The sequence below is a fragment of the Pristis pectinata genome, chromosome 9 (assembly GCF_009764475.1).
Source record: "Pristis pectinata isolate sPriPec2 chromosome 9, sPriPec2.1.pri, whole genome shotgun sequence".
Taxonomy (NCBI): Eukaryota; Metazoa; Chordata; class Chondrichthyes; order Rhinopristiformes; family Pristidae; genus Pristis; species Pristis pectinata.
In genome coordinates this window covers 11,319,148-11,344,917 of record NC_067413.1, presented here as the reverse complement: position 1 = coordinate 11,344,917, position 25,770 = coordinate 11,319,148, and the positions used below count along the sequence as shown (strand labels likewise).

The 25,770-nt window shown below is 47.9% G+C and overlaps 1 protein-coding gene across 1 annotated transcript in view; it reads right to left on the bottom strand.

Annotated features, from left to right (window-relative positions):
- Nucleotides 1-25,294, bottom strand: part of mppe1 (metallophosphoesterase 1) — a 61,633-nt gene extending 36,339 nt beyond the window's left edge. The window contains exons 1-4 of the mRNA XM_052024007.1: nucleotides 24,785-25,294; nucleotides 15,691-15,799; nucleotides 9,736-9,839; nucleotides 6,701-6,781 (exon numbers count right to left, since the gene is read on the bottom strand). Of these exons, the coding sequence (XP_051879967.1) occupies nucleotides 6,701-6,781; nucleotides 9,736-9,839; nucleotides 15,691-15,799; nucleotides 24,785-25,041 (551 nt within the window). The 5' untranslated portion in view covers nucleotides 25,042-25,294. The remainder of the gene's footprint in view (nucleotides 1-6,700; nucleotides 6,782-9,735; nucleotides 9,840-15,690; nucleotides 15,800-24,784) is intronic.
- Between the last annotated feature and the right edge of the window lie 476 nt (nucleotides 25,295-25,770).

The following is a 25,770-nucleotide window of genomic DNA, read 5'->3' as shown; positions in this document are numbered from 1 at the left end:
TCCAATTCATGGCTGAGGAATCATAAGACCTGGAAAGGGCACCAGGTCGTGAATGCCATCCTGTTAAGGTGCAGGCAATACCCTACTAGGTGTACACATAGTCGTGGAGTACCTGATGCAGTGAAAGTTTGCCGGAGATGTGGTTTTGCCGAGACCATCGCACACATCTCCGGGCGGTGTCTGGCTGTCAAAGGGTCACGCATTAAACGACACAACAAGACTGTCGAAAAGCTGAAGACCATAGCAGAACAATATCAATGGGACCCCTTCATTGAACCGCATTTGAGGAATGATGGTGGTGCACTGTGGAAACCCGATGTGATTTTCGTAAAAGGAAACAGGGCAGCTGTGGTGGACGTCACCATCAGATTTGAAGAAAATAACAATTCTATCCCAAAAGCTTGGCCTGAGAAACAAAACAAGTATTGACATCTTGTTGAACAACTTAAAGAATTAACAAAGGTACAGATCGTTGAATGTTTCGGATTTGTGATCGGAGCTCACAGTCTGTGGGCCAAAGAAAATAACTTGTTGATGAAATTTTTAGGAATTAATAAATATAAGACATTTGCCTCCAATATCTGTAGTCTTACTATTAAATTAACTATAGGCCTACTACAGATATTTATGGACAAATGAGATTGCTATATTCGAATAGTTGGGCGCTCCGAAGAGTGAACAATGCCATTGATTCTGACCGTATTTTATCATATTGCAGCGGCTAGCTACACACTATAAAATGAAGACAGAGTCGCTGGTTTGAAATCAGAAGTCCAATGAATGACAGGGGAATGGTGTGCCTTTAATATCTGGAACTTCCCGCGCTAAAGTTCCCGCACTGATGTCACGCGCAGGTCACCTGACCTTCCCATGCACGGGCTTTCCTAGCCCGACAATGGGGAAAGAAGGAGGGCCCCGCGCCATCTTGGATCAGGGCCTCCGACGACGTTTGCAATGTCGGGAGCTGGTTCGATGCTGGTGCAGTGAGTCGCTACATAACCACCTGCGCCACCTTCCCCCACCCCACCCCCAATACCGTCGCATAAGCCGGAATCAATAAACTATGACTTGGGGGGCCTGCCCCTGCGTTGCACTCGCTGGACCACCACGGGTTGGTCCAAGTCAGCCAGTCAATTGTAAAAACCTCCTCGCGCCCCCCAATGTCCAGTACAAACGTAGACCTATTGTGCCTGATGACCCAGAATGGCCCTTCGTACGGCCGTTTGCAGTGGTGTTCGGTGCGCACCCCTCCTGACGAAGACAAACTTACAGTCTTGGAGGGAAGTCGGCATACAGGTCAGGGCCCATCCGTGTCACGAGGTGGGTATCGGGGCCAGGTTTCCAAGCCGCTCGCGCAGCCGGTCGAGCAACACAGCAGGTTCTTCCTCTGGCCCCCAAGGGGCTGGTAGGAACTCCAGACGAGGCAGACGAGGTATGCAGGTCCTCTTTTGGCACGGTGCTTATTCCCAGCAGGACCCGGGGAGTTAATCTACCCAGTTAGGCCCCTTAAGGCGGGCCATGAGTGCTGACTTCAGGTGTCAATGGAACGTCTCCACCAGCCCGTTGGATTGCGGGTGATAGGCAGCGGTGAGGTGGATCTGGGAACCCCACAGGTCGGTGACGGAAGACCACAGGCCAGAGGTGAATTGAGCTCCCGTCTGAGGTGATATGTGCCGGGACACCGAAACAGGCCACCCAAGTTGACAAAAGAACCTGTGCACAGGACTGGGTGGAGGTGTCTGTGAGGGGAATGGCTTCAGGCCAGTGGGCAAAACAGTTGACAATCGTGAGGAGGTACCGCACTCCTTGGGAGACTGGGAGGGGGCCAACCCAGTCAACATGGATATGGTCGAACCTCCGGAGGGTAGATTGAAAATCCTGCAAGGGGGCCTTGACATGCTGCTGTACTTTCGAGGTTTGGCAGTGTGTGCAGGACCAGGCCCATCGTAAACTTGTTTACGATGAACTTGTCGGACACCATCCGGACAGTAGTCCGGATAGATGGGTGTGCGAGGCCGTGGATGGAATCAAACACCCGTCGGCGCCAGGCATCTGGGATGATGGGGCAGGGTCTACCTGTGGAGATATCACAGAGCAGGGTGCGCTCACTGGGGCCTACCAGTAGGTCTTGCAGTTGCAGGCCCGAGACTGCGGTGCGATAGCTGGGCATCTCCATGTCCGTTCGCTATGCCTCTGCCAAGGTGCTGAAATCCACCCCCAGGACAAAACTTGGATGGTGGGCCATGACAGTGCATCCGCGACCACGTTCTCTTTCCCAGGCAGATGGCAGACGGCAGACGTCAGTGGTGTGCTCTGAGATGTACGACAAGTGCCGCTGCTGCCGTGCTGACCAGGGATCTGAGACCTTGTTGAAAGCGAAGGTCAACGGCTTGTGGTCGGTGAAAGCTGTAAGCGGCCTGCCCTCCAAGAAGTATCGGAAGTGTCTGATGGCCAGGTACAACGCCAACAGCTCACGGTCGAAGGCACTATATTTGAGCTCTGGTGGTCGAAGGTGCCTGCTGAAGAACGCCAGCGGTTGCCAACGCCCTTCGATAAGCTGCTCTAGAACGCCTCCAACTGCTGTGCTGGAGGCATCGACCGTGAGGGCAGTCGGGACGTCCATACAAGGATGCACCAACATGACTGCATCCGCCAAGGCCTGCTTGGTTTCGACGAACGCGGTGTGAGCCTCCTCCGACCAAACAATGTCCTTGCTTCCACCCAAAAGGAGAGCAAACAACGGGCGCATGATGCGAGCCACGCATGGTATGAACCAGTGATAAAAGTTTACCGTACCGAGGAATTCCTGCAGGCCCTTGATGGGGGTGGGTCTGGCGAAGTGGCAGATGGCATCGACCTTTGCAGGCAGGGGTGTGGCGCCGTGTTTGTTGATCCGATGGCCCAGGAAATCGATTGACTCAAGCCTGAACTGGCACTTGGCTGTGTTGATGGGCAGGCCGAAATCCCTCAGGCGAGAAAAGAGTTGGCGGAGGTGCGTGAAATGTTCCTGGCGGCTGCTGCTGGCGATCAAGATGTCATCGAGGCATATGAAGACGAAGTCAAGGTCGCACCCGACCATGTCCATCAGTCATTGGAAGGACTGAGCAGCGTTCTTGAGGCCAAAGGGCATCTGGACGAATTCAAAGAGGCCAAAAGGTATGATCAGCGCCATCTTTGGAATGTCATCCGGATGCACTGGGATCTGGTGATACCCTTGGACGAGGTCGACCTTGGAAAAAATGGACCGCCCGTGCAGTTTGGCAGCGAAGTCCTGAATATGCGGCACGGGGTACCAATGTCGTTCAGGTGTTGGTAATCGCCACAGGGTTGCCAGCCTCCGGCTGCCTTGGGGACCATGTGTAGCGGAGAGGCTCATGGGCTGTCCGACCTGCGGATGATCCCCAACTCCTCCATTTTTTTTTAACTCCTCTTTCGCGAGGCGGAGCTTGTCCGAGGGTAGCCACCGGGCACTGGCGTGGAGGGGAGGGCCCTGGGTGGGGATGTGATGCTGGACACCGTGTTTGGGCAAGGTGGTGGAGAACTGGGGCGTTAGTACGGATGGGAACTCTGCCAGGACCCTGGCGAACTTGTTAGTCAACGTGATGATGGAGTCGAGGTGTGGGGCCGGTAGCTTGGCCTCACCCGAGAACATTTGGAAGGTCTTGGCATGTACCAAACCCTTACCCCGCAGGTCAACCGGCAGACAGTTGGCGCGAAGGAAGTCTGCCCCGAGAAGTGGTCGCGTGATAGCGGCCAGGATGAACTTCTAAGTAAAGTGGCAGGTGCCGAACTGGAGGTGCACCAAACGGGTGCCAAAGGTCCGAATGGCGCTACCGTTGGCCGCTCTGAGGGCAGGTCCTGGTGTGCAGTTGCGAGTCTCGTGGCTGTTGGGAGGCATGACGCTGACTTCGGCTCCGGTGTCCACTAGGAAACGATGTCCAGAATGCCTGTCCCACACATGCAAGAGGCTATCCGGGTGGCCAGCCGCCGTAGCCATCAGCGGCAGCTGGCTCTGGCGTTTCCCGGAAACCTGCATGGTGGCTGGAACCTGCGGGCGTCAGCGCCCCACCGCTGGTGGTAGAAACACCATTGGTTGGTCGGTGTCTCAGACCTGGTGGCGGGTGGGGTGCGTTCGATTGCCAGGTCTGGCCTGCTGGGCCGCTGGGTACGTGGCGTGGCAACGTGCTCGACGGACGCCCCGCTCTCCTTTTTCACCTGCCAAAGGACATCCGCCCAGGCAGCCACCTTCCGGGGGTCACTGAAATCGGCATCCGCCAGGAGCAGGTGGATATCGTCAGGTAACTGCTCCAGGAAGGCCTGCTCAAACATCAGGCAGGGTTTGTGGCCATCTGCCAGGGCCAACATCTCGTTCATGAGCGTGGAGGGGGGGTCTGTCACCCAAACCATCGAGGTGGAGGAGGTCGGAGGCCCATTCGTGTCGGGAAAGGCCAAAAGTCTCGAGAAGGAGGGTCTTGAACTTATCGTACTTCTCCTCCTCCAGGGGCACCTGAATGAAGTCCTCGACCTGGGCTGCGGTGTCTTGGTTGAGGGCGCTCACCACGTAGTAGTACTTGGTGTCGTCCCTGGTGATCTGGCGAATCTGGAATTGGGCCTCGGCCTGGTCGAACCAGACGAGGCCTGAGGATCCAGAAGGTGGGCAGTTTAAGGGCTACTGCCTGTACCTCTTGTTGTGCAGACATCGTGGGTCCAAAAACGTTTGGGCCTGTCGGGGTCACCAATGTAGCGGCTAGCTACACACTACAAAATGAAGACAGAGTCGCTGGTTTGAAATCAGAAGTCAAATGAACGACAAGGCCGCGGTGCGCCTTTAATATCCGAAACTTCCCACGCTAAAGTTCCCGCGCTGACGTCATGCGCGGGTCACCTGACCTTCCCACACGCGGGCTTTCCTAGCCCGACGATGGGGAAGGAGGAGGGCCCCACGCCATCTTGGATCGGGGCCTCCGATGACATTCGCGATGTTGGGAGCCGGTTCGATGAGTTGCTACAGTATTTTAATATATTTTATACTTTTGCTTATTGTAAATGTATTTTACTTATCATGTTTTGCAATAAGTTTGGCTTTGGCATCGGCCCTCCATCTGCCGCCTATGTTCCCTTATAGTGAGGGCGGGACCCGATCTCGTTTTCGGATGATACCTGGTGGACACTACACCTAAAACAGCGAAAAGTGCACTTAATCAATTCTTTGGATTGATGCGTTTCAAGGTGTTCCCCTGGTCTTACCAGGACCTGAGGTCTGGTTACTATAGCTGTGGTGTCTTCCTCTAGGTTTCTGCATCACAGTGAGTCGCGCCTCCCCGCTGGTAACACCTGACTGGTGGCCAAAGCGACTTGAAAGAATCCCTAGAAAAGGCGAAGTAACTGTGTTCCTCTTAAGGTAGTCCCCTGGTTCCCGCCACCAGGACCTGAGGTCAGTTACTGTAGCTGCGGTGTCTTGCTGGGTTTCTGCATCACAGCGAGTCGCACCTTCCCGCTGGTCTCGTGGGTAACACAGGCCCACCTGACTGGTGGTGGTAATGATTGAAAGAACCCAGCGGAGGCGGTGATGGCTACACCCTTCCTACAAAGAAGAAAATAATCAAAGAGCTTTTGCTTGTGGTAGACATTTAGTGTACGTACACCCGGTACCCCGGTTGATGGTACATTTTGGTCTGTTCCCGGATGGGCAGATAACCGGGCAAAGAACTGCCCCATCGGTTGTTTGCAAAGGCGGCCTTCGAGAAATGCACAGTTGCACTTGTTCCAGTGCCTGGCCAGCACTGATGAATAAGTTCACCTCCCAAAGATCTGCAAGGTGGATATGAGGAATACTAACAGATGTGTTCTTAGTACTTCAGGTTGAAGCGACAACCTGAAGGAACATGAGATGCGCTTGACCGACCAAGACATTGATGCCAGGTGAGGATCTGAAGGCTCCACTGGAGGTGAAGACGTCAACAGAGGCGAAGACGTCAACAGAGGAAAGACTGACGAGATTCACCCTGAAGGCTTAAAACCAGGAGTGTCGCGGCAGTTCTGAAGACTGAACATTGCTGTTGATATTGATGGACTTCGACCATTGTATAATTGTATATAACAACTGTTGTAAATTGTTGTACCAATTGAACAATAAAGATCGAGCGCACCACACCTGTTTGCCAAGGTAGCGAGGGATAGGCGTGGGTGGTCTAGTGCGTAAAGCTCACGTTTGCTTGGTGATGAACAATCCAGGTCTAAAACACCCTGGCCGCTGTGACTGCCTCCCATCTGGCTGTCAGTGTTTCTTTATAGTGAGGGCGGGACCCGATCTTGTTTTCAGATAATACATTCCAAAGTGGGCGTGCTACATTGGCGCCGGAAGCGTGGCGACACTTGCAGGTTGCCCCCAGAATACTCTATGCAAAAGATGTATTTCACTGTGTGTTTCGATGTACATGTGACTAATAAAGATATCTTAATCACCAACCCTATCCTTTTTCTCAGGAACACGAGGAGAAGGTCAAAGTCATTGCCACTGCCTACTGATCTTTTCTATGCTAGATTTGTCTATAACACTGTGATTCGAAGGAAGTCAAATTAAGAAATATTACAGCTTCTCCTCACCCTATCACCTCTCTATCTACACCTCTGTGGGATGCAAGTCACTCTTAATCAAGCAACACAAACAGGGAGGTAAATGTAACAAGAGCCCACTTACTTTATACCTTTCCTTGACACCACTTTAGCGGAGGTGAAGTTAAACGCATCCTCAAACCTCTGTAGTTTGTACCAATCCATCCTGTGAAAGCAAACCAAATACAGAGGAGTGCAGCATTACTAAAGCCATTTGTACAAGCTCAACATTTTCAAGCCAAAATGTCCTGTTTACTGGGGTTCCCACTGGAACACCCAGACAGTATCAGGAGAAGATGGCAGGAGCAAAGCTGGCCTACGCCTCTGCAGCCAAACTTGCTCATGGCAAACCAATGCCAACTAAGATATATTAAAATATCTGTCCCAACATGCTGACACGACATTTTAAAGAAACTTTAAAAATAAACCAAGGTGAAGAACGCACAAAGGAGTGATTCATACAGGCACAGTGGTGTAGTGGTTAGCGTTACACTTTACAGCGCCAGTGACCCGGGTTCAATTCTGGCTACTGTCAGTAAGGAGTTTGTACATTCTCCCCGTGTCTGCGTGGGTTTCCTCCACGTGCTCCGGTTTCCTCCCACATTCCAAAGACGTACGGGCTAGGAAGTTGTGGGCATGCTATGTTGCAGGCTGCGCCCAGAACACTCAATGCAAAAGGTGCATTTCACTGTGTGTTTCGATGTACATGTGACGAATAAAGATATCTTATCTTAGAATATCAACCCAAGGGCACAATGTGCACCTGCATTCTGCACAGAGCATGTGTGGATAGTGGACTAGACTAAGAGATTCGAGCTTGGAGTTCTTCCCTTTCATAACAACATTTCAGTAAAAACTGATGACCAGGACTAATTAAATTGAGCACTGCTTTGGCTTGTAATGAATACAATGGACACAGATGATAGTCTCAAAAGGAAGGGGTGTGTGGCAATCAGTTGTCACAGGTTTGATTTTATATCATAATAAGGGGCATTTAGGGGCAAGCTTAAGACAACCAGTCAGAAAGCATGGACATGACTGACCACCTGCACAGATCAAAACGGGTGCCTTCAAGTGAGCACTAGAGTGAGTTACACTCAGTGTCAGAGTTGGACTTGGACTGCTGCCCGTTTATTAGTTGAAGGAAAGGAATCAGTTAACGTATGCAGAGTGCAGAATGGAAAGTTAAAAAGATTTAGGGAGCAGCAATGCTGAACACTTTGTCACCGGTGAGGACAGTCTATTTACAGATAGCCTTGGATATATCTTTTCACTCGTGATACGCTTCACTACTGAAGCAGCAGAAACTTAAGCTCAAAGGTCTAAATATACAACTCATTTTATATTTGTCTTCCATACTACAAATACCATGGCTATCACCTTCAATGAAATGTGTCTCAATTAGATCACTGTCACACTCTCTAAACTGTGGTATCGGACAACCCATCACCCAGAAATCATACAGTCACAGAGGGATACAGTATGGAAATGGGCCCTTCAGCCCATCGACTCTACACTGACCATCAACCCACCCATTTTACACTAATCCTATGTTAATCCCATTTTTGATTCCCCCCCTCCCCCACGTTCTCATCAACTCTCCCAGATTCTACCACTCACCTACACAAGTTACAGTGGGCAATTAACATATCAGCCTACACATCTTTGGGATGAGGGAAGAAACTGGAGCACCTAGACGAAACCCATGTGGTCATAGGGAGAAAGTACAAATTCCACACAGGCAGCACCCAAGGTCAGGATTGAACCCGGATCTCCGGCGCTATGAGGGGGTGGCTCTACCAGCTGCGCCACTCTGTCGCCCTATCACTATCTGTACTGTTTCCAAGGTAAGTATGTTTTCCCTTTGGTACAGGGACAAAAATTGTACACATTTCTCCCTGTGTGATCCCACCAAAGCCCTGTACAACTGCACCAACCTTCCTTCCTCTTAACTCCAACCCTCTTGAGTCAAAGGTCAACATACCATTCATCTTCCAAATTACTTGCTACAAAACTTAACTTCCCGTGCTTCATGGACCAGCACAAGCTCTATCCATACACTCACTTTCACTCCTTTAAAGTAACCTGCCTTACTATCTTTAATTTACTTTGGGCTCAAAACCAAGAGACGTCCATCAAGAAGGTTAAGAGCAAACAATAAATTAAACAAGGAACATTACCAAAGTGGTCCAAGAAGGTAAATCTTCTGCTTGCCCCAGAAACCCATTGTGAGGGAATGAACGACCAGATGCTACTGAAGCTTGGCTACAAGGCAGTGCTTATATTTCTGAGCCACTTACTTTTGTTTGATTGACAGCCATGATTTGACCGAGTGCTTCAAATTGAGCCACATTCTGGGAGAATTTATTTTGCACTTATCCCAGGAGGTGCAGAAGAAGCAAGCGTTCAGTGTCTCTTCACTGGGAAGATCTGGAGCTCTCGGCGTCCGCCAATAATTAAGGAGTGGATTAGATATACATTTTTATGAATTTCTACGTGTAACTTTATTGAATATTCAAATTCACCCTTCCCGGTTCACTCTGCAGCCTCAACCTCGATGGGTCAGGTTTTGAGAGTGGGGTGGGGAAGAAGCCTGGAAATCCCAGGATCCCACCAGCTCTGCCATTTTACTGACAGGACTAAAAGCAAACTGCTGAAGGAACTCAGTGGGTTAAGCAGCATCTGTGGGGAGAAGAGAACTGTTGACATTTCAGGTCAAGACCCTGCTGGTGGGACTGCCCATTTGAGATTGGCAAACGCCTCAAACCACTCAAGGCCAGTTTCCCCAAATTTGGCAGAACAGGCTGAAATACTCCTGGCTTTTATTGACAGAGAAAGAGACAGAAACAGGGGTCACAGTGATCTCACCACAACTTTGAGAGATTACAATTATTGAAAATTGTTTGACCTTGCACCTTGTTGTCTACTTGCAATGCACTTCCTCTGTAGCTGTGACACTTTACTCTGTATTCTGATGTTTTTACCCTGTACTACCTCAATGCACTCTGTGCTACTTCAATGCACAGTGATTGCACTGCACAATTGATCTGCACAAACAGTATGCAAGACAAGTTTTTCACTGTACCTCAGTACACGTGACAATAATAAACCAATACTCACTCGTGATGGAAGCCAATATCATGGTTCCCAACAACTACGAACAACTCTGTGCTGGTAGAACGTCTGAACATCATTCGAAAACGCCTCACATCTTCTTTAAAGTCCTATTAAATATCCGTTGTAGGAGAAAGACAATTATAGTCTCACAGTTTCATTAACTTCCTCACATTAAGAAACAAAAAGGGACTCGGGTTACATGATCTACTCTTTGTGTAGCACCATTGTGTAGCATGCAGAATAAAACTGTCCACTGGTGGTTGACCAGCTCTCCCCTTTGTAACACCGCAACATCTCCTGGGACCTTACCCATTTGCCCTGATGGTTTTGGTCTTAGAAACAAAACACTGTAAAAACTGGAAGTCTGAAATAAAACAGGAAGCTCGCAGCAAATCAACCCCAAACTTAACTCTCCTCAAACGCTGCCTGACCTGCTCAGTGCTTCCGGCATTTTCTACCTATAGCATTAAGTGACCAGCAGATATGAAGCAACGCTGTGGTTCCTGGCTCATTTCACCAGAGGTGTTCACAGAGAACGTCCAGGCAGGAATTCATCCTGGCCTCCTGCACTTTCACCTTACCACCCACCTGACTCCCGATGAGAACCACAGGTCTGCCTCATGGAGACATAGTTCACATCAGTATTTCAGCGAGTACAGAACTGTAGCTCATCTGTCAACAGTCCATCTTTTCTGGCTGCTTTCCCACCTAGCACTTAATGTTCTACTGCCCTCTGCCTCTTGCTCTAAGCCCTAATTCATCAGCCGTGTGGCACACACAAAATGGTGGAGGAATTCAGAGCCTCTTCCACCTACATCTTTCCCACTTCCCCCCCTCCCCACCTACCTACCTTCCCCCTCTCACCTGGATTCACCTATGACCCACCAGCTCGTGCTCCTCCCCCTCCCCTTTTCTTCTGGCTTCTGCCCTCTTCCTTTCCAGTCCTGATGAAGGGTCTCAGGCCGAAACGTCTACTCCATAGATGCTGCCTGACCCACTGAATTCCTCCAGCATATTGTGTGTGTTGCTCCAGATTTCCAGCATCTGCAGTCTCGCGTGTCCCCATTGTCCTTCTGCCCTGTGTTCACTGACCTACACCAGCTTCTGACCTTTCAGCCCGGTGCTTGCGAACCTGTTCTGGCTCATCGTCCTTCAGTCCCGTGCCTGCTAATCTACACTAGCTCACCTTCCTTCAGCTCCTGACCCTTTAAGCCCTGTGCTCACTGACCTATGCCAGCTCCTGACCCTTCAGTCCCACTATACTGGCTCGTTATCTGTCAGCCCCACCCTTGTCAACTTCCATTGGCTCCTGGCCTATCAGCCCCGTGCTCTCCGACTCACTCCCGATTCAGCAGTGCCTCGATTTACAAGATCTTTCCAAGTCTCTGCACCCCTCACAACCTCTGTCATCCCTTCCAGCTCCACAAGGCTGAGGGAGGCACAGTGGCCCCCTCCCAGAGTGCAGTTGCCCCCCAGCTCCAGCAACCCAGCTTCAATCCAGTTCTGCCCGGTGTAGATTCAAGCTGGGAGAACATTCAAACTCCACACAGACAGCACTGGAAGTCAGGATTCCCCGGGGTACTCTGGTTTTAACTCCCATATCCCAAAAACATGCAGATTGGTTTTCCCATCAAGTTTTCCAACTTTAGGTAACCTTCCACTCTGGTGGGCTGTTTCTCCCTTCCCACCCCCCTCCCTTTTTGATCCTCTTCCAGTCCTTTTTGCCCCTTTTTTCTTAACCCCCACCCTCTCAGCACCCCCGTCACCCATCTTCAAACCCCTCCTGGTTCCATCCATTGTTGCTCCAGATTCCAGCATCTGCAGTCTCTTGTGTCTCCAGATTGGTAAGCTAATTGGTCACTGCAAATTGCCCCTTGCATAGGTGGTAGTGGGAGAATTAGGGGCAGGGAATGGGGGTAGTTAATGTGGGAGAGAACAGGCGATTGGGATTGCTCCAAGAACCATCATAAGTTCGATGGCCTGAATAGCTTCCTTCTACATTGTAAGAAAATCCAAAAGCGAAAATCCCGAGGGACCTCGTGCACATGGTGGGTTTACCCCTCTCCATCATCGGCCAGGCCTTCGGTGGTCAAGGCCCCAAATTCTGGAATTCACTCCGGAAACCTCTATCCCTTTCTCTTCTCCTGTTCAGATATGCAGGCTTTGTGTAAAATTTGATAACCCTTTTTCTTTGGGAAACATCTTGGGACATTTTACTAGGTTAAAAAGCTGCAATAATACAAACTAGGAGCAGCAGTAGGCCACTCGACCTCTCAAGCTTGCTCTACTATTTTTTTTTAACCAAAATAAACTTTATTCATAATAAAAGACAAACTATATATAATAATAAGACAGTGCAAACCTTTACATTCATGTACAGATCAATCATTAGTGTTACGTTTTATAAAAACCACAGCACCGATGCCACCCGTGTGGCTCCCTGGGGTGATACCTCAATCCCATATTTACAATCTTTAAGGGGCTTCCTCCTTGCCTGACCCTGCCCCTCCCTCTCCAGGGGCAGAAGAACCCTAAGCTGTTGTCCTTCCCCACCGAGCCCTCGCATTGGCTGCACCCAGCTCCAGTGCATCCTTCAGCACGTACTCCTGCAGCCCGGAATGTGCCAGTCAGCAGCATTCCCCTTGCTCTACTATTTAATAAGATCATAGCTGATATGATTGTGACCTCAACTCTGAATTCCCATGGTAGGCACATTAGTGTAGCGGTTAGCGTAATGCTTTACAGCGCCAGCGGCCCTGGTTCAATTCCGGCCATTGTCTGTAAGGAGTTTGTACATTCTCCCCGTGTCTGCGTGGGTTTCCTCCGGGTGCTCCGGTTTCCTCCCACATTCCAAAGACATACAGGTTAGGAAGTTGTGGGCATGCTATGTTGGCGCCGGAAGAGTGGCGATACTTGCGGGCTGCCCCCCCAGAACACTACGCAAAGATGCATTTCACTGTGCATTTTGATGTACATGTGACTAATAAAGATAACTTGTCTTAACATTTCACTCCCTTGCTTATCAAGAATCTATCTACCTGTGCCTTAAAAATAATCAAGGACCCTGCATCCACTGTGCCTTGAGAAGGTTCCAAAGATTCACAACTGAGAGAAAGATTTCTGCATAAAATGGACAACCCATTATTTTTTCCCCCAAAGGAAAATCACCTCCCCCACAAGAGGAGACATCCTCTCCACATCCACCAAGTCAGGAGCTCCTCAGGACTTGAATGCTTCAGTCAAATCCCCCTCACTCTTCTGAACTCCAGTGGATACAAACTGAGCCTGTCCAACCTCTCTGACAAGACAGCCCACCCACTCCAGGTAATACACATTGTCGTTATAAGAGATTAAATCAGAAAGTGCAGGAAATATTCAGTTGGTTGGGCAGCATCAGGAGAAAGAGAAACAGAAGTCAAAATTTCAGGAGACAGAGCCTTTGTCAAAGAGAGAAGTTAGCTTTAAGATACAGAGGAAGTGGAGGGGAGATGAACAGGATGAAGGGAATAACGTAGAACTCCGATAATCTGTCACAGTCAGGATTTTGGTGGTGTCAGACCAGCAGATGCTCTGGATTATTGGAGGTTATTCCCATTAATATCCCTACACACTTTTAATTCATGTTACTTAGATATTACAGAGTGTCATAATAGATTTGCCAGGGAATCCTATAGGTGTGAACAAGGGCGGGAACTGGGGCCCCAGCAAGTCAGGAGGAAGCATGACAAACATCGCCAGATGCTGAACCGTCAGGATTTCCAAATAGTTGGACAGCAGATTATCAGTGGTTTACCTTGCCTCTGATAAAAGGGCCTTCAACCTGAAATGTTAACTGGTTCTCCTTCCACAGATGCTGCCTGACTTGTTGAGTATTCCCAACATAGTCTGTTTTTATTTCTAGTTTCCAGCATTTACAGTTTTTAAAAATTTTTTATTGTTATTGTAAGAACATGGCTTCACTGAGAGAGCAATATTATTCCCCAACTAATTTCCCCTATAATCTATTCTTCTCATATTCCCATTAATTCCACCATTCACACCACACTATAGTGGCCAATTAAACTACCAAAGATGTCCAGGGTTGGAAGGGCTTGCAGAGAGAGTGAGAATCAGGAGGGAGTCACTGCAAATTACTGTCCCTCAAGAAAAGTTTCAGCTTTTGGTATGAATGTTGCAATAAATGTTATGTTTCTGTAGCACTTAAATCAAAAGTAAGCCATGAATGTAATAGTTGTTAATCAGTAGATCCTTGCTAATAAGAGCAAGGATGTACTGCTGAGGCTTTATAAAGTGTTGGTCAGACCACATTTGGAATACTGTGAGCAATTTTGGGCCCCATATCTAAGGAAAGATGTGCTGGTCCTGGACAGGGTCCAGAGGAGGTTCACAAGAATGATCCCGGGAATGAAAGGCTTCATGTACGAGGAGTGTTTGATGTCTCTGGACCAGTGATCAATGGAGTTCAGAAGGATGAGACCTACTGGATACTGAAAGGCCTGGATAGAGTGGATGTGCAGAGGATGTTTCCATTAGTAGGAGAGTCTAGGATCCAAGGGCACAGGCTCAGAATAAAAGGACATCGCTTTAGAACTGAGATGAGGAGGACTTTCTTCAGCCAGAGGGTGATGAATTTGTGGAATTTGTTGCCACAGAGGGCTGTTGAGGCCAAGTTATTGGGTGTATTTAAGGCAGAGATTGACAGGTTCTTGATTGGTAATGTAGTCCAGGGTTAATGGGAGAAGGCAGGAGAATGAGGTTGAAAAGAAAATCAGCCGTGGTTGAATGGTGGTGCAGACTCAATGGGCTGAATGGCCTAATTCTGCTCCTATATCTTATGATCTTTCAATTATTCACCAATTGAAATTGGATCATTTGACATGTATAGCAAATTTCCTGGCCAGAACTAGTAAAACCGCAATGTCACAGCGTCAGAGACCGGAGTTCAATCCTGACAATGAATGCTGTCTGTATGGAGTTTGCACGACCTCTACAGATGCTTCGGTTTCCTCCCACATCCCAAAGGCATGAGGGTTAGAAATTAATTAGCCCCTGTAAATTTCCCTTAAGTGAGTGGTAGAATCTGGGTGTGTTGATGGGGATGTGGGGAGAATAGAACATAGAACATTACAGCACAGTACAGGCCCTTCGGCCTACGATGTTGTGCCGACCTTTTAACCTACTCTAAGATCAATCTAACCCTTCCCTCCCACAAACCCCTCCATTTTTCTATCATCTATATGTCTAAGAGTCTTTAAATGTCCCTAATGTATCTGCCTCTCCCAGCCCCCCGGCAGTGCGTTTCACACACCCACCACTCTCTGTGTAAAAAAACTTACCTCTGATATCCCCCCTGTACTTTCCTCCAATTACTTTAAAATTATGCCCCCTCATGTTACCCATTTCCGCCCTGGGAAAAAGTCTCTGGCTGTCCACTTGTTCTATGCCTCTTATCATCTTGTACACCTCTATCAGGTCACCTCTCACCCTCCTTCTCTCCAAAGAGAAAAGCCCTAGCTCACTCAACCTATCCTCATAAGACGTGCTCTCCTATCCAGTTAGTATCCTGGTAAATCTCCTCTGCACCCTCTCTAAAGCTTCCACATCCTTCCTAAAGTGAGTTGACCAGTACAGAACACAATATTTTAAGTGTGGTCTAACTAGGGTTTTACAGAGCTGCAACATTACCTTGTGGCCCTTGAACTCAATCCCTTGACTAATGAAGGCCAATACACCATATGCCTTCTTAACAACCCTATCAACTCGCACAGCAACCTTGAGGGATCTATGGACTTGGACCCCAAGATCCCCCCATTCCTCCACACTGCTAAAGATCCTGCCATTAACCCTTCAAATTCGACCTTCCGAAGTGGTCGAGGAGTTACTGTAGGATTGGTGTAAGTGGCTAATTTACGGTTGGCGTGGGCCTCTCTATGACATGATACAGACACAGAATGGTACCTTGGGGGAACTCCACTTCCCTTCGTCAAACAGGTCACCGAGAACAAACACGGCATCTGGTTCAAAGAGCCACACAGCCGTCTGAAAGGCCCGTTCCATTTGCCACTCCCTAAAGAAACAGAACAGGGCATTAAATACCTCAGTCATAATAGGTTTTGGCAATATACTGGAAATGCCACAACTTCTGTACTTAACACACTTTTGTGTCAATATATAACCATGGTTGCAACACTTCAAAGCAACTGCATTTGTAAGGTACTATGAGGAATCTGAAATAAGGTTTGTTGGCTGGAAAAGACAAGCCAGGAAGAAATAAAACGGCCATCTTATAAAGATTTCTCCAGAACTAGCCCTAACTTCTCAAAACTCTGAACCCTGCTCACCTACATAAATAACCAGCCACAAGTTTAGTTCCAGTGGTTCACCAATCCCATACTATCAGAATGCACTTGCCAACTCCACCAACATGGCCTGCTCATTAACCTACCTTCTGCAGGGTGAGAGTGCTACTTAATCCTTAAGTATGGCAAAAAATGACTGAACTTGGTACAATTTAATCACATAAATTACAATAAATGTTTTGTGACATCTTGTGTGTTCTAGTGGAAAATCAACAAAAAACAGATGCTGGAAATCTAAAACAAAAACTGAAAATGCTGTACCATAAGACATAGGAGCAGGATTAGGCTATTCGGCCCATCGAGTCTGCTCCGCCATTCGATCATGGCTGATTTATTTTTCCCTCTCAACCCGATTCTCCTGCCTTCTCCCAGTAACCTTTGACACCCTTACTCATCAAGAACCTGGAAATACTCAGAAAGTCAAGCGGCATCTGTGGGAAGAGAAACAGAGTTAATGTTTTGGGTCTATACCCTTCACCAAGGGAAGGAGATGAAGCTTGTAAAGTTGCAGGGGAGGGTGAAGAAGTGTGTGTGTGGGGTGGGGTGGGGAGGGATGTCTCTCATAGGGTAAAACTGGGGCGACCATAGGGATAAACTGTAAACAAGGTTATCTGGTCAGTGAGTGAATGGGATTAGTTAGAGGGAGAGAACATACACAAAAGGACCTAGACAAAGGAGTAACACACACAAAATGCTGGAGGAACTCAGCAGGTCAGGCAGCATCTATGGAGGGAAATGAACAGTCGACATTTTGGACCAAGACCCTTCCTCAGGACTGGAAAGGAAGAGGGCAGAAGCCAGAATAAGAAGATTGGGGGAGGGGGAGGAGCACACGCAGGCAGGTAAGGGGGGGTAGGTGGGTGGGGGTGGGGGTTGAAAGGGAGTGATGCAAGAAGCTGAGGGGTGATAGGTAGAAGAGGCAAAGGGCTGAAGAAGGAGGAATCCAGTAGGAGAGGGCAATAGACCATTGAAAAAAAAGGGAAGGAGGTGGGGAATGGATGGGCAGGTCATGAGGGAGGGGAGGGGAAAGAGAAAGGGTGAGGGGGCCAAAGGACCGAGGGACAACAAAGGGAGGGGAGTAAAGGAGGAAAGAAAAAAAAGGGAGAGGGGTGGGGAGGGAGTCAAGGGGTTACCAGAAGTTAGAGAAATCGATGTTGAGGCCGTCAGGTTGGAGACTCCCAAGGCGGAATATGAGAGGTTGTTCCTCCAGCCTGCACCTGGCCTCAACATGGCAGTAGAGGAGGCCATGGACAGACATGTCAGTATGGGAGCGGGATGTGGAATCCGGGAGGTCCTGGCTGTTGCGGTGGACGGAGCAAAGGTTCTCGACGAAGCGCTCACCCAATCTGCGTCGGGTCTCCCCAATGTAGAGGAGGCCGCACCAGGAGCACTGAATGCAATAAATGACACCCTTGGATGTGGGAGTTGTGAAATGCAGAGCAGGAGGACAAGCCCAGCAGGTTAGGCCAGGCATGTCCTCCTCTCCCAGTGAGGAAAAACAAAGGAAATAAAGAGAAGCTGAGCTAATGTCTTGACTGATACAGACTGAGAAATCAAGTTCCCTAGAGTTAGAGAATTTCATTTTGAACCCAGAAGGATGTTACAAGCCCTGATGGAAGATGAGATGTTTTGTTTTTAAATTTTATTTACAGTGTGGTAACAGGCCCTTCTGACCTAATGAGTCCACGCCGCCCATTTTAAAGCCCAAATTAACCTACCCGTATGTCTTTAGAATGTGGGAGGAAACCGGAGCACTCGGCAGAAACCCACGCAGACACGGGATGACAAACTCCTTACAGACAGCGACAGGAATCGAACCCCGATCGCTGGCGCTGTAATAGTGTCGCGCTAACCGCTACGCTACCGTGCCACCCCAGACTTGCATTGGGTCTCATTATAACTGTGCAGGAGGCCACAGACTGATCAGTCAGAGTGGGAGTGGGATGGGGAAATTAAAGTGGCAGGCTACAGAAGCCCAGGGCCGCTCCTGTGCATTGAATGCAGGTGCTCAGCAAAGTGATCAGACCAATGTGCATTTGGTTTCTCCGACACTACACTGTGATTGGAAGAAGTGCAAGTGAATCGCTGCTTCACACAGAAAGACTGTTAGGGTCCCTGGATGGTGGGAAGGGAAAAAGGTGAAAGGACAAGTGTTGCTCCCACTGCAGTTGCAAGGGAAAGTGCTGTGAGAGAGGTTGGTTGGTGGGAACGCAAGGGTGGACCTGGGACTCATGAAGGGAAAAATCCCTGCAAAATGCTGAAAGGGGAGGAGAGGGGAAGATGTGTCTGGTGGTGGAATCTCTTTGAAGGTGGCGGAAATTGCAAGGAATGATTGCAGGGGTGGAAGGCGAGGACCGGGGGAACTCTATCCTTTTTCTGCCCTGGAGGAGAGGGGGTGAGAGCAAAGGTGTGGGAATTGGATGAGGTGTGGTCAAGGGCTTTGTTAACAATGGTAGAGAAGAAGCAGCGGTTCAGGAAGATAGAAGACATTTCAGAGGCACCTGTGTGGGAAGTCTCATTATTGGAGCAAATACAACAGAGATGGAGGAACTGGAAGAATGGAATAGAGTCCTTACAGGAGGCAGGATGGGATAAAGAGTAGTCGAGCTAGCTGTGGGAGACAGTAAGCTTGTAATGGGAAACTTATCAGTCTGAACCCTTGCATACTGTCACAGTGAGGCCCAACTCAAGCTTGAGGAACATCACTTCTTTTCCATCTGGGCACGCTGCAGCCTTCTGGACCTTGTTTATCCCCATGGTCACCCCAGTCTTACCCTATCCCCCACCCTTCCTGCAGTTTTAAAGCTTCTTTCATCTCCTTTTCTGTTCTGACGAAGGGTCTTTAATCTGAAATGTTGATCATGTTCCAATTCCCACAGATGAGGCCTGACCTGCTGAGTGTTTCCAGTATTTTCTGTTTTGGTGTGTTCTGGTGCACTGTTTCATTGAATCCGTTTGCATGAAAAACACTGTGAGGCTGAAGGAACTCAGCAGGCCAGGCAGCATCCGTGGAGAAAAGCAGGTGGTCAACATTTGGGGTCAGGACCCTTCTTCAGGACCACGGATTCTTCATGGATGCTTCACATGAACTGAAAAACAACCTGACATTTGCAGTAGATTAGCTTCTTTTCAATTTAGATTCTTTTCAAATGCTAGTAAACCTGTTGGGCAGGTCTTCAACTTTTGCACCTTGGTGTGCAAGATCTTCAAATCCTGCACATTCATGTTCACATTATCATCATGACTTTAATTTTATGTTCATCTTTTCATTTCAGCTGCAGTTTTAAGAATCATCTTAAAGAATTACTGCCATTAGAGTTTGGAAACTGGAACAAGTTGCAGTATACGATTTAGCTGTTCTTCTACATTTGTTAATCAAAACAGAAGTGGAACACTAAGTATTTCTGGTCATCACTCTTTAAGTAGGATATGGTGGAGTTAATCCAGCATTGTTCAATTCCAGCCACTGTCTGTAAGGAGTTTATACGTTCTCCCCGTGTCTGCATGGGTTTCCTCCAGGTGCTCCGGTTTCCCCCTACATTCCAAAGACGTACGGGTTAGGAAGTTGTGGGCATGCTATGTTGGCGCTAGAAGCGTAGCGACACTTGCGGGCTGCCCCCAGAACACACTATGCAAAAGATGCGTTTCACTGTGTGTTTCGATGTACATGTGACTAATAAAGATATCTTATCTTAAATGCCAGAATGATACCTGAACTTGAAGGGTTAAACTATGAGGACTTGTACGAATTCTTGAACTCACAATCTATCTTGTTATGACCTTGCACCTTATTGTCTGCCTACACTGCACTCTCTAAGGCTGCTGCCTGTAAGGAGTTTGTACATTCTCCCCGTGTCTGAGTGGGTTTCCTCCGGGTGCTCCGGTTTCCTTCCACATTCCCAAAAAAAAGATGTAAAGGTTAGGAAATTGTGAGCATGCTATGTTGGCACCAGAAGCATGGCGACACTTGCGGGCTGCACCTAGAACACACTACGCAAAAGATGCATTTCACTGTGTGTTTGGATGTACATGTGACTAATAAAGATATCTTATATTCTGCCTTCTGTTATTGCTTTTCCCTTCTACTACCTAGATGTACTGATATGATGAAATGATCTGTATGGATGCCAACCAAAACAAAGGTTTTCATTGTACCTCGGTACACGTGACAATAATAAACCAATTTATAAGATCTGTATTCCTTGGAATTTAATAGATCAAGGGATTATATGAGCAATGTTTTCAAGATATTAAGGGGAACTGATATGATAGCTGGAACAATACACCTGAGAGAGTATTCTGGGACCAAAAATTTAAGCCAGGAGTAGCGTTAACAACCACTCCTAAACATCTACATTGGTGTTGATGAGTAGTGATGGTCTGTGTGGACACAGTGGTGGAAGGGACTGTTTCTGTGCTGTATGACTATGAGAAAGGGTGCAAAGCAAGTCCATTTTGAGACTGGCAGACTTTTGTAAACCAAAATGCTAATAAAGAGATGTGGGAATAAGGTGGGCAAATTCCCAGGGTTGGGGAATCAAGAACCAGAGGGCACAGGTTTAAGGCGAGAGAAGAGAGCTATAATAGGAACCTGAGGGGCAACTTTTTCCTCACAGAGGGTGATACATATATGGAATGAGCTGCCAGATGAAGTAGGTGAGGCAAGTACATGAAAAACACTTAAAAGGTACTTGGACCGGTACACGGATAGGAAAGGTTTAGAGGGATAAGGGCCAAATGCGGGCAAATGGGAATCTTGGTCGGCATGGACCAGTTGGGCCAAAAGGGCCTGTTTCTGTGCTGAATGACTATGAGTGGAGTTGGGTCACAGATTGGTCATGATCATGGTGCAGCAGGTTCCAGGAGGCTGAATGGACTCTAGATTTATTTTCTATGAAGTCTAAAGATGGATATTTTTGATTACAAAACTAACCCTATTTCACATGACTCTGCCACCTGTAGGTTAACCTCCTGAGCACTGTAGTCATCGTATTTCACGAGGTTTCACAAAATAAGCTCCTAATAGTCCACTTTATTCACACACATGGGATTAAAGTAAACTAGAGACTCAAAAGCTCACGGGAATACAAAATACAAACCTATTCCCATTAGCAGAATCCAGACAAACACTACTGCAGAGTTAAGTTGGTTTAAATCTCCAGTGATATGGGATGTGCTTTTGCTTGTGATTTTTATGAATTAACTTCTCAGTGTCACGTCTGAAAAACAACTGAATGAAATATGATGTTTCGGTCCTGGATGGAAACAAGTTCCAATACCAAGTTAACCAATTTCCACGCATATCAGTGTGCATCTGTTCATGGAACATAATAATCACACCCCACATCCCTCCAAACCCTCCACCTCGCGCACCAACTTCCTAGTACCCCTTCTCATCCATCTCCCTCTCTTCTTCCCCAATACCCACACTGACAGAGATACAAGGAATTCTTAAAGTTATCATGGCAAGTTATTCATCTTTGCCATAAGAACATAAAGATAATGATTAGGAACAAATTAGGCCCTTCATGCCTGCTCCACTAAAGACCTTGGCTACTTCAGCTGCATTTACCTGCATTGCCCTAATATCTAGTTTCCCTTCTTAACCAGGAAATTACCCTTCTCTGTACTGAGTTTCCACAGCCATCTAGATGGAGAATTCAAAAGATTCTTCACTCAAAGAAATTTCTCCTCATTTCCGTCCTAATTGATCGAATTTTAACCCACTTATTCCGAGATTGTGACTTCCTGATCTTGTACTCCTCAACCAGGAGCACAGGACATCATCCCTTTGTCCACCCAGTCAAGCCCTGTAAAAACGTTATACATTTCAATGAGATCACCCCTCATTCTTCGAGACTCTTGAGAATACAGGCCTGGTCTATTCATCTCATATGGCAGACCCACCATCCCAAGAACCAGTCTGGTGAATCGGCACTATACTCGTTCCATGGCAAGGAGATCCTTTCTTTGTAGTCATAGAGTTATACAGCACGGAAACATGCCCTTCTGTAAACCTTATACATGCTGACCTTTTTGACCATCTACACTAATTCCATTTGTCCGCAATAGGACTGTATCCTTCTGTGCATTGCCTATTCAAGTGTCTGTCTAACTGCCTCTTAAACACATCTGATTTCTCGAGCAGCACGTTCCAGGTATCAACCACTCTCTGTGTCCTGCTTTAGCCTTGGGCAACCTTCCTCGCTATCCACAGCATCACCAATTTGTGTCATGGTCAAACTTACTAATCATAACCCTTACATTCCATCCAAGTCGTTATCTATTGCGAACAGCAAAGGTCCCAGCACCAATTCCTGCAGTACACCATTAAGCACAGACTTCCAGTCACCCTTCCACCACCACCCTCTGCCTCCTATCAGTCAGCTTGGATCCTTCTGAACTAGCCAACTACACCTGACATTGTCAAAAGTCCATACAGACAACATCTACACCCTGCCTTCATCAATCTCCTTAGTTGACTTTTTAAGAGGTGATTCCTGCAGTCCTAAGGTTAGATTGTAAAGGGGTACGTAAACAAGAATTACATTCCCTGGCATTGGAGGGTTACTTGAACAAAGTTCACATGAGCACCCACATAGGAAGAGGTTATCACTGGAGATGCAAGTACAAGCTGCCCATACCATTTGTCCCTAGGCACTGCCCACTGAAGGCTCATTTTCTTTTTAAAGTTTATGCCACTTGAATTAATGGAATAATACGCAAAAAGTGCTGGAGGAACTCAGGTCAGGCAGCATCCTTGGAGGGAAATAAACAGTCAACGTTTCGGGCTGAGACCCTTCATCAGGACTGGAAAGGAAGAGGGCAGAAGTCAGAATAAGAAGGTGGTGGGAGGGGGGAGGAGCACACGCAGGCAGGGGATCAGGGGATAGGTGAGTTCAGGCAATGGGCGAGTCCAGGTGATAGAGGGAAGGTAGGTAGGTGAGTGGGGGAGGGGAGTGGAGGGGGGAGAAGATGTAATAAGCTGAGAGGTGATAGGTAGAAGAGGCAAAGGGCTGAAAGAGGAGGAATCCAGTAAGAGAAGGCAGTGAAAGGATGGAGGAGGGGAGGAGAGGAGATGGGCAGGTCATCAAGGCAGGGGAAGGGAGCCACAGGAATAAGGGAAGACGGGGGGGGGGGGGGTAAGAAAAAGAAGGGGTGGGGTACCAGAAGTTAGAGAAATCGATGTTGAGCCCATCAGGTTGGAGACTCGCAAGGTGGAATATGAGGTGTTGTTCCTCCAACCTGCATCTGGCCTGAACATGGCAGTAGAGGAGGCTGTGGATAGACATGCCAGTATGGGAGTGGGATGTGGAATTGAAGTGGGTGGCCGGGAGGTCCTGGCTGTTGTGGCGGACAAAGCGAAGGTGCTCGACAAAGCGGTCACCCAATCTGCATCAGGTCTCACTGATGTACAGGAGGCCGCACCGGGAGCAATAAATGACACCCTTGGACTCACAGGTGAAGCGTTGCCTCACCTGGAAGGATTGTCTGGGACCCTGAATGGTGGTGAGGGAGGAGGTGTAGGGACAGGTGTAGCACTTGGTGCAGTTGCAGGCACAAGTGCCGGGGGGTTATCAGTGGGGAGGGACGAGTGGACAGGGGAGTCGCTGAGAGAGTGGTCCCTGTGGAAAGCAGATAGAGGGGGTGAAGGGAGAATGTGCCTGGTGGTGGGATCCCATTGGAGATGGCGGAAGTTGCGGAGAATGATGTGTTGGATGCGGAGGCTCGTGGGGTGGGAGGGTGAGCACAAGGGGAACCCTGCGCCTGTTATGATGGGGGGGGAGGTTTGAGGGAGACGTGCAGGGAGGAGGGGAGATAGGGGTAAGGGCAGCATTGGTGGTGATGGAAGGAAAACCCTGGTTTCTTAAAAAGGACATCTCTGATGTCCTAGAAAGGAAAGCATCATCATGGGAACAGATGTGGAGGAAATGGGAGAAGGGGATGGCATCCTTACGAGTGACAGGGTGGGAAGAGGTGTAGTCAAGGTAACTGTGGGAGTCAGTGGGTTTGGAGAAGATGTCTGTGATTAATCTGTCTCTGATGATGGAATAGTTTTGTGAAATTTGTCGTTTCCTTCTCATCTACCTGGTCAGCTTGCCAAATAGATTAATGAATCTGATACAGAAAACCTTCCCAGCCTGTTGCCTAAACCTTGCCTCCTCCTCTCATGGGGACTGTTAAGAGTCAAAACACTCGATGTAGATCAGACCACATCAGGAGAGCAAACTTCCTTCCCGAAACGACGTTTGTGAATCAGATGACTTTTTAACGACAGTCCAATAGTTTCATGGTCACCATTAATAAGATTAGTCTTTTAACTCTGGGTTAATCAGATATACTGAACAATATTCAAAATTTTCACGTCAGCACGGTTAGTAATAAATATCCTATCCTCGCGTGTTGACAGTCAACTGCAGCTGCCGACATATTTTGTAACATTCCAGATCTTCATATAATCTAGGTCCACGAGTCCTCTCTGTTGTGCAACTGTCAACGTTTGCAATGTAGCAGAGTAAAATTTAAAATAAAACTAATCGAAATTCTGCAAAATGGATACATATTAGCCAAAGCAATTCCTGGTCATATGCAAAAGCAACTTAAGAGGAATTCAAAGAACGTTGATGTCAACTTCTGCCGAACACTGCTTAAACCAGGCACCGATTTATTTAGTAGATAAAGAGATCTCTCACCTTCTTAGTTTGTCCAACCAGTGACCCCTGAGCGCTCCCAGTAGATGGGTGTCAGCGAGGAACAAAGCCCTGAGCACTGGCGCTGAGGGTCTGTGATCCCCGCGCTGAGCTGAATCTTTCAACTGGGGCCAGCGACATCGCAGCAGCACCGCGTAGTAAATACCCAGCTCGCAGCCCAAGGCCACTCCGCAGCCCAGAGCCAGCAGCTTGAGCAAGAGGGGGAACAGCTGCTCGGGGTTCGCCCACCGCCTGCCCATTATCTGCGCCCCCGGCGCGGTGAATGCACAGCAAGCTACTTGCTCGGCGCCTCGCTCCTTCCTCCTTGCAACCCGGGACTGCGCACCGCAGTTCAGTGGAGCGATTCAAGAAGAAAAATAAAATGCAATAACCCAAGCAGCACAATGCAAGCAAGGAAAAATTAACCTCATGGAATTTGGAACAATTGCACAGAATAAAAAGGAAAATATCTGATCGCACATTTGCAAAACCAATTAAGATTTGTTACGTCGTTAGAGGTCGCAGTCGCTCATTTTGTTTTTGCAAAACGTAACTGTTTTCTTCAAACGTGTCGTTTCATTAATTATTGCGGTGGAATTAGAACTTCATTAATTCAAGTTGATATGCGTCTTCTATTTCTTTAATTTTAAGCATTATTTCACTTTAAAATATCTTACGCCCCCACTGAACTGCACAAAGCGCAATTTGCCGTCGTCACAACATTGAGTCAACTTCTTGGATTAAAAATTCCTTTGCACCTACTTATAACGATAACTGCACGTCGGGCTATTGGATGTCGCTGAATTATTCTTTCCTACCTTAAAATGCTTGAAGTTCGAAATTCTTTTTCATCTAACACTTCCTCATATACAAACAAACATCCGAAATAATCCTGTTCTAGATTCAACAAGGCACAAAGAAGCTGGAGGAACTCAGCCGGTCAGGCAACATCTATGGAAGGAAATGGACAGTTGACGTTTCCCTCCATT